Below are 11,266 nucleotides of genomic sequence, written 5' to 3'. Positions count from 1 at the left end.
GACCCCTTGCCCCTCCCAACGGTCCACCTCTGACCGCAAGCAGTGTAGAAAATTCAACATACAGTGCACTATTTTATCTGATTGATCCATATAGCCACCGCTTTCTAACGTACATTTAATGTTTATAGTTCCATTTTTTCATTTGAAATTTTGAATGACAAAAATATTCCTTCTCTTTGAAAAAAATTATGACGTCCTACGTCAAATTATGACTTTCTACATGCAGGATGTCATAATATGGTCAGAAAATTATGATATTCTATGGTATATTATTATATTCTGTATTAAATTATGACTTTCTGTATGCATGCAGCATGTCATAATTTAGCCTATGATGTCATAATATGGGAGGGGCATTTTTATCCAACCACTTTCCAACACACATTTAATGCATGAAGTTTTACTTTTTCGTTTGAAAATTTTAAATGACTAAATTATTATTATTTTTTGAAAAAAATTATAATATTTTATGATATATTATGACATTCTATGCCAAATTTATGACATGCTGCACCCAAGATGTCATATGGACATAAGATGTCATAATTTTTTCTAAAGAATAGGGGTATTTTCGTCATTCAAAATTTTTAAATAAAAAAATAAAACTATAGATATTAAATATATATTAAAAAATAGTAATTATATAAATTAATTAAATAATATAGTATGCTTCATGTTAAATTTTTTATACCATCCGCGGTGCACAAAGAATTTCTCTAAAGTGAAATTTGGAAATTTGGACAAAGAAGCCTAACGGGCTACACAAGCCAGTCTCTTTCTGGGCTTCACTGGCCCAATTAAGCAATTGTCCAGCTGAACTTGTCGGAACTTAATAACACAAACCACATCTCATAAATCATCATCCTGCCGGCCAAATAAGGTACGACAGGGACCTGGAGAAAGCTACCCAGTTGTAACTTCCGGTGCTCAAGTTGCCACCTCAGCTTTCCAGGGAGCGTCGAGTACAAAACGAAAGGTCCGTTTTCTGAGGAAAAATAAACACCTTCCTTTCCTCTCCCCTCTGATCACCAGCCTACATACGGAAGAAATAAAAAAGAAAACAAAGTAAAAGCCGACAATAAAGGAGAGCTCGAGTTCAATCGGAGTAAAAACCTAGCAAAGCTCGTGCAAACGTTTGGAAGTGCCCGATATCCGCCATGGGTCCCTTCCCTACAAACCCTAACCCTAGCCCCCTCCTCGATCTTCGACCCTCCCGGCGAACGCACGATGTCCGATGAACGGCCCCCGGATCCAGATGTCCGCCCCCATGGCCCCGGCTCCCTTCTCCGCCCCTCCACCCTCCTCCGCCTCCGCCGCCGCCCGATCGTCGCCGGCGCCACTCCAGTCTCACCTCCCGTCCCCACTCTCCCTCGGCCTCCTTCCCCTCCCCCCGCCTCCCAGCTCCACGACCCGCCCGCCACCGTCCGGCCTCGACCTGGCCGAGAGCGCGCCCGTCGCGAGGGTGAGGTTGGCGGACATCGCTCCCTACGAGGGTGCTCCGGGAGCGGCCTATGCTAGGGCGGTGGAGTTGCTGTCGGGGTCGCTGATGAGGCACAACGCGGTGGTGATCGAGCTCGGGAGCGAGGAGGCTGTGGTGGTGCGGTGCGCGCTGGAGTCGGTGAGGATGTACTTTAAAGCAAGAGCGCGGTGCAGTAGTGGCGGTGGGGGGAAGGCGAGCCGCGGTGTTTACATCTACCGCGCTGGAAGGTGGGAAATGGATTCAAAGTTGTATAAAAATTAGTCCCTTTTTTTTGTCTTTTGTAGCTCAATTTTGATTCGTGATTGCTGAAAATATGGAATACAACGAAAAATTTGTTAAGAATCAATTAGAAGAAATTTTATTTTAGGAGGGGAAAATTAATCTTTTTCGGCTGCCATCGTGATAGGGTAAATACAGACATGGAACTTTATTGTTTTAAATCCATGACGGGACCAACTTGTGGGTCAGATTACCGGAGTATGTGCTGATTTTGGATCAGTTTGGTTTCTTGACTTGGTAGTGAATTATCAAGATGCATGTTTTGATCGTATATATCTATCTAGTCTTAAACCTATGATTAAAAGGCATTCTTGTTTGCAAACTTCTGTAATTTTGAATAAAGAGATTACCACGGATAGAGCTTTTGATAATGCTTCATTGTTGATGTATATTTCTGCTTTGCAGATTGCCTTTATCAAATACTATTTTAGAGTCATGAATTGGTGCATACACATCTGATCCTGGTGCATACTTGTTTTGATGCTATCTTGACTTCCTATAATTTCAAATATTTGGTCGGTGTGCCCCTCTGGGTCTTTAATATATATTATCATACCATGACAGGATAAGTGGCACCTTATGTGAGTTAGAATACAAGCATTTTTATTCTTATTTTAAATGTTCATTTGAAGAATGGGACATTCCCTTGCTCTGTTTAAATGTTTGATCTATGTACACTAGTAAGCATTATGGAGTGTTTCGGTGACGTTATGGGTTTCTATTACCTTATGAGAAGAGGGCAGATCTTAAGAGAAGTCTAACTATGGCTTGAGCATAAGAAGTGATGGGAGCTATGTGGTGCAAGATAAATTTGAATTAATCTTCATGACACCTGGAAAATTCATTCATATATTGGATAAACTTTTAACCCAAGGAGTCAAAAATAGCTTCAGAAAAAATCAGGGAAGGAGGATTTGAAAACTTCCATTCCAGAGAACTTTGGCATTGGATGGGAGCCAGGATTAGAAGTAGATACATATACACAGCCCTGGATCAGTGGAATAAAACTTGCGGTCTAGTTTCTTGTGTTGCATATGTTTGTGGCAGCCTAGCATACAAGGGTTCCACCACTGTGGGGATTCGGAAAGAATCATATGTATGCAGTCTAACCCCCATGTGCAGATTGCATGGGTTTATGCTTGTTCCCATGTCTCAAACCTTTTTGACTTTTATGGTTACCATTTTACAAGCTGCATTTTTGACATTTCCCAGTCACCATTCTGTGTGCAAAGCATCCCTATCATGCATAATAAGCATTAGAAATACTAATGAGCATCTCAATATTCTGGTTTATTTGCATCATAAAAAAGCTGGTTTAACAGGCCTGACTGATTTTCTTCGGAACAGGGTTTTCAAGAAAGTGCTTGTTTAGGAGGGTTGTCTTTTAGGATTCTCTTTATAGATGTGCATATATTATGTTTGTAGCTACATATCTGGTTTGATGAGTGAAGCAACATAAATATGTTCATGTTTTTAGGGTTTTTGGGTTGTGTTGATGATACTCTTTAACAACTTATTTGAGGTTTTGGATCATCTAGTTGGTCACCTAGATCCTATCACCTCTTTGCTAATATAGTTGCTGAGTTAAAGCCTTGACATATCAAGAGGATTTGCTTAACTAGCTCTTCTAGCATTGATGGATGTCCTTTCCCTGGTTATATAATTATTATTATGGTCCTAATTTTTCCTGTTCCTTGACTGTGCCATGTATAACTCTATGTTCTATTTGGGTAATGATCAGGCATTATGTGCTTATGGGCCATAATATACCATTGGAACAGGTGTTCGAACTTTTTGCTGGTTCTTTAGTGAGATGGCCAACCACCTAGATCCAAGGGTTTGCCAATCAATTAAAAGTGATGCAACAATGATTCTGTACTAACTTGCTTGAAGACATTTTTTATTCTTTTTCTTTTGTGCCAAATTTAAGTCTCCTTTGCTCTTCAGCTATTTGACTATCATCTGACATACTTACAAGGATGCAATTATCAGCCATGTTTTGCACCAAGTTTCATAATTCAGCATGTCAGTCACTTGGCATGGTCCAGGTCATCTGGAATTTGGAGTATTCAACAGATGTTTGTCCAAAATTATATAGATAGTAATAGTTGATTAGAATGTCAGAGTTTTTCAGATCCTCCTTGAATGTATTTAAAACATCAAATTGTTTGGTTTTTGTTGGGTAAGTTGGGATTTAATAGGTTCTGTCATGCATGATTTCCAAGTAGGCATTCATCAGCTGGCTTCAGTGACTTTAAGGAGGCATTAATTATTGCTTCAAGCTTTGAAGGAGCCAGTTATGATGTATATTGAATTGACAATGAAGGATCATGGATGGTGTTGCAATGGTTTGATGTGGTGGAGCATGCTGATGTGCGGATTAGCTTTCATGTCTTTAGAGATGGCACTGTGATATGGACATGTGGGTTACAGATGGGACTACAGTGGATGGGGTTGCTTAATAACCTTATTTAAGGATATTATTTTGCTGAGGGTTTCAATGGTTTGTTGGACTTGACTCTATTTTCTTGTTATTGTATGTTGATTTGCTACTCTTAGCTAAATGATTTTCATGCATGCTCTCCATAACTAAGCCAAGTGGAAATTCATTACATGCGTGCTCAGAGAGAGGCAAATGAAAGGGACATGGATCCGTTTGTTGGCATGCAATGATGAGAGGTTCCAGGTTCAAATGCCGCATTTCTGAAGAAAAGAGAGTTTTGTGTATAAAAGCAGTCGCCCTCCATGATTGGGTCTATGAAGTGGTGAATTTGTTCGTAGCACTGGTATCTGTGTTGGTCATATGATAAATAAAGATGTATGGTGCTAGCTATTTTTAAGGCTAAAAATTTAAGAATTGGTACAATTTTATAAAATATTTTACTACATACAAGTGTTGGTCAACATTAAATACTCTTACTGGATAGAAAATCCTCAATGTTCAAGGCTTCTGGCCATCTGATGGTTCATTATGTCTGCCATTAGGGTGAAGAGAAAGTTATCATTTAATTGATTGAACTAAGGGTTGTAAACTGCGCCATAATGTTCCTTGTGCATCTGTACAATTTGGCATGACTTTTCATAAAATTCGCTGACATTAGGGTGATTTACATTTTTATATTTAGCAATGATTAAATTCTTTGTTTTGATTTTAATACATTTTAGGGCTTTGGAAGATGGAGACCTGTCACCTGCATGCATGAATGATGCTTTCACATGTATGGGAAAGGCAGCTCGTGCTGCGCTGTGTGCAATAGCAAGACATCTTCGTCTACGCAGCGAGTAAGATGGGTTTTGTGGATGTTGGTGTTATCTGATATTTAATCTGATATCTATGGATTTGTTGCATCTGGTTGAATTGTTTTTCAGTGATTTTCTCCCGTGAATGATAGTGAGAAATTCTGGCAGTGTTTTCAACCATCTGCTTGATGATACCCCACTACCTGCCAATGAGGTCTCTTCATCGGTGTTGGTTGCAGCCTGTTCTCATGCCTCATTACAGAATGGCAAGGGGCTTATTGGAGGAGGAAAATCTTTGGCTAATGAAGTAGAAAAAGGGTTGTTGACATTAATTGCTTCTGACAGTCCTGGGATTCAGGTATTTAGCTTCTTTAGGTATGAAATTTGAGCAACCAGTAGTCATAAGGTTCTGGTGTAGGCATCATGCCAATGTTTTTTTTTCTTCTCTCTTCCCATTTTAGTTCTAAACTTTTTCTAAATTTAAGGAAGATAGCTGGCATGCATTTCCATTGCACATCATTATCTCTCTGTATTTGGATACTCCTGTTGCTTGAAATCATTTGCTAAGTTACTTCTTTGATAGGTTTGTGATCCAAATGGTCGTTGGTACCTGGCAGATGGGGGTTCAGGTCCTAGTGACCTATTGTTGGTTACAGGAAGGGCACTTAGTCATGCTACTGCTGGTCTCCGCCCAGCTGCCTCATATAGGATCGCTGCTGACTATTCTTCAGGAATTATGACTGCTGGAAGGTTTGAATTTGCATCAATATGCCATTAGCTTATGCACATAAGTTTGCCGAACCTTGATGCTTGCTATGTGCTTTAACAGTGGAGTTTAAAGTGGACAATTCATGACCATGTGCACACAATTGATACCCAGTTTATTCCTAATACCTGACTTATTTTGTCTATCTGTTTGTAGGACATCACTGACATTTAGACTAATGCCTCAAAGCAATGCTATATTGGATTGCTCTCCAATTGCAGCTGCTGGCCATGTAATCCCACAAAGTTACCAACCAATATCTGTGAGCCAGTTTATGGATGACTTGTCTGCCGAAGAAGATGTGTGCAACCATCCTGATAATACCTATGTGAGTTTACTATTTGAAGCATCTCCTACTTCATATTATTTTTTCCTTTTACTTTATTTTGTGAGCAGTCTGTAGCTAATTGTGAAGATAGGGGATGCCACTCTATACTGTTGACTAAAAATTATGGGATGTTAGAATTACCACTGTTGTAGAAGACTGATATGCTCCTAAATAGTGGGGGTTCAAAAAGTTGTACCAGTTCTAGGATTACTGTCAGTTTATAAATGAAGCAAACAAGTTATAAAATTTAGCTTCAAATCAAGCTAGAAACTAGAGATCTTTCGAAATTTTTCTTCTCGGGAGATCCAAGAGTTTGACTCAAAGTAAAGAATTTCTGTCAAAAAAGAAAACAGGTTTGTTTTTGGTTGGAGGCGTGGAGCCAAAAGTGTTAGGGTCCTAGGGCTGGGAGATTAGGGACAGGTCTAGGTGGAAGTCTTGGATAAAAGAAAATATCTAAAAGGGATAAGAAATGTAAGATGGATCTGTGATGCCCAACCGATAATGGTTGCCACATCTTGTGATGTTGTTAGTGCTTCACAACTTTACAGTCCCTGCATACAATCTCATAATGATCAGGAGGTGCTGAAGTTGAAATCCCACATAAAGAGACTACAGAAAAAAAGGTTGGTCTGAACAGAAAGTTGGGGGGGGGGGGTGGCGAGCGAGCGAGAGAGAGAGAGAGAGAGAGAGATGATGGTTCAGTCTGTTTTAGTGAAAACTAAAAAGAAAGTTAAGGTTTCGAAGAAGAAAGAAGAGCAAGAAAAGAAAAAAAAGAGGAGAAGAATCTGGCTAGAATTTTGGAAAAGAATGAAGGAAAACAAAACCTGTCAAATTATTTAGACACTATTCCTATTCCATCGTCATTTCCAACTTATATTTAGCAGAACGAGAACTCATGGATTGCCTTATATGACTTTTCTAAAATTCCTGACTTCTTGACTACTTTAGACACTCCTTTAATGACTTATTGCTTCATGTTTTGTAGACTACATGTAATGATTCTTTATTGTGCATCTTCTATGCCCTTGCTTTCTCATCATGCCATTGTTTTTACTGGGTCATGGTCATGATGGCACTTCCACACCCTCACCAGTAAAAGGATCAAAATAAGTAACAGGCAAATATATAGTTATCAAACAATATCAATTGAGCTATAAAGAACATTCTCATCATATATTTTAATAAAATGTATAGTACCATTTCTAGCAGATGATATTCCATTTTACCATGTATCACATGTTTCTCACAACTTTAACATGCCGATTTGCATTTTCTTTATATTAATAACATATAACTGATTTCTGGCCTTTTTCTTTCTGTTTGGAATTTTCTCTTAGGTGGCATGCGATGATCATAACCTAATTAGGGAACCATCATTGAGAAGTGTCCTCTCAGACCCTTTATCGTAAGTGTCAATTCTCTTTCTAATATTTACTTTTTTTAGATGTTTTCTCATCGGTTCTTTTTTTAAACCATTGTGCTAGGGAGGAGGAAGAAAAATCAGACTGGTCCTTGTTATTTGTCGATATTATTTTGTTTACCCTATCCAATCATTTTAAGGTGTGCCTCATAAGTTTGATTTCATGATAATAGTTGCAATTTTATCAGTCCACTTATTTCAATAAATGGATACCCATCGTTGCCCTACAAAAGTGTCATCTTCTGCAAATTAAGATCTCATAGGCTAAGTGAATAATAAAACTAACATGATTTCTTCTATGATTTTCGATATATCCATTTGTATATCAGCTAGTCCTGGTACCTGACTCATTTTCATTTCTCAAAATTGACCTCTGGTCTAGTTATCCTTATTGACCCACTGTACATCTCTGTTCACCCTGTTTTTAGCTTCTCTTAGATTACATATTATTGGGTGCCTGTTTAACAACTTCTAGAAAAGGCATTTCCATCTTTCCTTTTCTTTAGATCATTTCTATCTTTCATAATTATCATCAATTATTTATATTGAATTATATCAAGCTTGGTACATTAAAATTATCGGCATCTCTAATTTCACTTCATCAATCTTGAGTGGCTTGAGTGGTGTTCAGATCCCCTTTGCTTTTTTGAAAATCATAAACAGCCAAATATACCTTTTTTAGGTGAATTAGAGGCAAATGTTCTTCACGTTAAGCTTCTTTTGTGCTCATGGCTGGATCTTTTGCCACTGCTTGAAGAAGATATTCAAGATAACCTTTTCCTGTAGTTTCCATTTGAACCCTAATAATTCACCAGAATATTTCTTCGATGTAGCTTCTTTACCTTTAGAACTTATACCCTTCTAATGCATTATTCAATATGTGTAATGCATACTGCAGATTGATGGGTGTGCGTACATATGTATCTATAACATATATTATTTTTTTTCCCACTAATAGATGTTTTATAGGAAAATTTATGTGGTTTTGCTACTGTGATTGTTATCACATGGAAATAGAGCACTTGAATTTATCCAAATGCCATATCTCTGCTTACATTTAGCAGAGAAGCTCCAGGTGTTAAACTACTTTGGATGACTGTGCAACCCAAATGAGTTTTTGACAGACTTATTCTTATGCCCAATTTTGTGCTGCCGCTAAGGTGATATGGGTTCTCATGGATTTATTTTGTCAAATTCTGTTATTACAGTGGGGCATTCCTTGAGGATGCTATGGTTGTATCTTGCGGACATTCATTTGGTGGCCACATGTTGAAGAAAGTCATAGAAATGGTATGTGCAGATCCTTCTCATTTGGTGTTCATGTAATTCTCTGAATAAGCAGTATATGAAGTACGGTGATACAATTCTGGTAATCAAACTAACATTGGTACTTATTAGTTGAGCCTCCAATAGGTAATAGAAAATAACTAGTCAGATAATGCATATTGGAGGGGAAAAGTGAGAGGAACTGAATGTTGTGGACTTGGCGAAAACTATGAATAGGGTGGCAATTTACAATCTGACCCACAGCTGATCTGCTTTAAGTGGGTTTGTGTTTGGCATAAATAGGTTGGATCATAAACAGGTCAAGCTGCTTGGACCCATTTATTAAGTGTGTCATTTTCAAAGTTGGATCTCTGACCTGTTTTGGCCTGTTTAAAACCTATTTAGCCTGCTTAAGGCCTATTTAACCTGATCCTGTTGACCCATTTGAGACCCACTTAACCGGTTGTTTAATCCATTTAAGACCTGCTTAACCAGTTTACCATTTGACTTGATTCAACCCGTTTATGATATTGGTTACATGGGATGGTCGCTTTACCCGGTGAATAAATAAGGATATCAGTTTTAGCTCTGGGTTTTTAACCTGTTTAATAAACAGGTTGGGTTCAGGATGAAAGATTTTTTGACCTGACCCAACCCAATAGTTACCCTTAATATGTGTTCTCAAAGTGGATTAAAGTTTGCAGGGTAGTAGTACTTACTCTCCATTAAACTGCAAATTTAAGAGAAAATTCAGCATAGGCTTATGGCAGCCGCAGTGGTGTGAGAGGTAAACAAGGAAGAATCCTGTGGACTGGGAAACAGTGACAATGTCTGAATTTATCACCTCAAAAAAAAGACAATGTCTGAATTTTGAGAGGATTCTAGGCTGAAGGACTTGACTACTTTAGTAGCAACTCTCCTTTAAACTGCAAATTTAAGAGAAAAATCAGTATAGGCTTATGGTAGCAGCAGTGGTGTGAGAGACAAAAAAGAACCCTATGGATCAGGGAACAGCAACGACATCTGAATTTTGAAAGGATTTTAGGCTGAAGGACTCAGGGCTTCATATTGGTTTTATCTGGAAATGCATTAAGCAATTTGGAAAAATATGTCCTGGTCAATTTTGCCCAGGGTATAATCTGCAACTGTTGGTATTTTTACTATGAACCTTTCTCTGTATTTGTAAGGGTGCTATTTTTTCATCAGCAAAATTCTAATACAAATTCGATTAAGGAAATTCAGGACCGTTGTATATTTTTAACTGGCATCTTTTATGAAACTATTTATTCATAACATTTGGTTTCTTTGCTCAGGAATAATCAATGTTTATTTTTTTTACTATGTTCTTTTTCAATCAGGCGAGATGTACTCTCTGCAGTTCAGAAATAGACACTGGGTCCTTGGTCCCTAACTTTGGTATGTGCAGACCTTGTGCAAAATTTTCCAGTAAAGCTTGATCCTCGTATGTTTTTGGCTGATTATTAACTTTTTTTACTCATCCTATTTCCTTGCAGCTTTGAGAGCTGCAGCTACTGCAGTGAAGATGGAGGATGACAGGAGACTCTTCCATAATGCTTCTCTTCGAAAACGCAGGAAAGAAGTTGGTGAGCAGACGGATGCCCTGAAGAGACTAGGCAAGGTACACTTCTGACAATCCAATGCAACGCTAATTTAGTGGCCAAAATAAGTTTTCACGATTGTTATTCTTTTTACTTATTTGGTCAAATTATCAGGAAAATGGTGAGGTGGCAGTCGATAGTGAGAGCCCTAGACCGCTAAAAGGAGTTCAATATCCATTTGCAGTGAATGAGAAAGTGTTGATCAAGGTGACTACTTTTGCTGCAAGCCTGTACTTACAAAGTTATTACCTGTACTGCAGTATGATAGACTCCTGAAAGAGTGTTGACAGTAGAAAGTATACAGGGAAACAGGAGGACCCCTGACAAATTTGTTGGAAGGGAAGCATTGATCACATCCCAATGCTTGAATGGCTGGTAACTTCGCAGGGTTTTTATGGTTTTTTCAGTATATCTTGTGTTGAGATGTAACAAGTTTCTAAAACCATGTATCTGATTAGCAATTTACTTGCAGGTATCTCCTCAAGATTCTTGACAGTGGAGAAAGCGTGCGCTTGCAATACCGCTCTCTCCAGAAACTCCCGTGCTCTCAAGCTGATGACAGGGCTCGGCCAGAACCACTGCTTCAGAGCAGCAGTTGACAGAATCGCATGGATACTTTTGTTGCATCCTCTGCCCGCTTGGGTCAGGAGGTTCGTCTCTTTGGCCGGTTATTGTGCATTTTTAGCAGATCCCCATGTACGTGCTTTTCTTTTTGAAGTTCTGCTTCCAGGGAGGCGGGGTGGTGGGTGTTGGGAATTGCAGTACAAGCACTCAAATCCTGTAAAAATCAAAGGCCAGCTTTACAGAGCTTTGTAACCGGCAAATGATGTGCCATGCAACTGTCTCTGGTGCCTTGCACCTGCTGCTG

The 11,266-nt window shown here is 38.7% G+C and overlaps 1 protein-coding gene across 2 annotated transcripts; it reads left to right on the top strand.

The window, feature by feature from the left end:
• Positions 1-1,035: 1,035 nt before the first annotated feature.
• LOC105058929 (uncharacterized) lies at positions 1,036-11,266 on the top strand. Of its 2 annotated transcripts, XR_834192.4 has the most exons (13): positions 1,036-1,707; positions 4,925-5,041; positions 5,168-5,357; positions 5,583-5,749; positions 5,922-6,093; positions 7,431-7,498; positions 8,722-8,803; positions 10,138-10,195; positions 10,294-10,418; positions 10,513-10,605; positions 10,703-10,773; positions 10,871-11,048; positions 11,129-11,266. XR_834192.4 is itself a non-coding variant. In XM_010942014.4 (12 exons), the coding sequence occupies exons 1-12, from the start codon at positions 1,235-1,237 to the stop codon at positions 10,995-10,997; spliced, it is 1,743 nt and encodes a 580-aa protein (XP_010940316.1). In that variant the 5' UTR covers positions 1,037-1,234; the 3' UTR covers positions 10,998-11,204. The 2 variants fall into 2 exon arrangements, 1 of the variants encoding a protein (XP_010940316.1); XM_010942014.4 differs by having other exon boundaries at positions 1,037-1,707; positions 10,871-11,204.

This window comes from Elaeis guineensis, chromosome 16 (assembly GCF_000442705.2).
Source record: "Elaeis guineensis isolate ETL-2024a chromosome 16, EG11, whole genome shotgun sequence".
NCBI classification, from domain to species: domain Eukaryota; kingdom Viridiplantae; phylum Streptophyta; class Magnoliopsida; order Arecales; family Arecaceae; genus Elaeis; species Elaeis guineensis.
Note: the sequence above shows the minus strand (reverse complement) of the source record. Positions and strands in the feature narration are given on the sequence as shown.

Bases quoted from the DNA above. Each gene is read 5' to 3' on its own strand.
- LOC105058929 (XM_010942014.4), top strand. From the start codon at position 1,235: ATGAACGGCCCCCGGATCCAGATGTCCGCCCCCATGGCCCCGGCTCCC. The intron at 5,358-5,582 runs GTATTTAGCTTC...CTTCTTTGATAG, and splicing joins CTGACAGTCCTGGGATTCAG to GTTTGTGATCCAAATGGTCG. The intron at 10,419-10,512 runs GTACACTTCTGA...TCAAATTATCAG, and splicing joins CCCTGAAGAGACTAGGCAAG to GAAAATGGTGAGGTGGCAGT.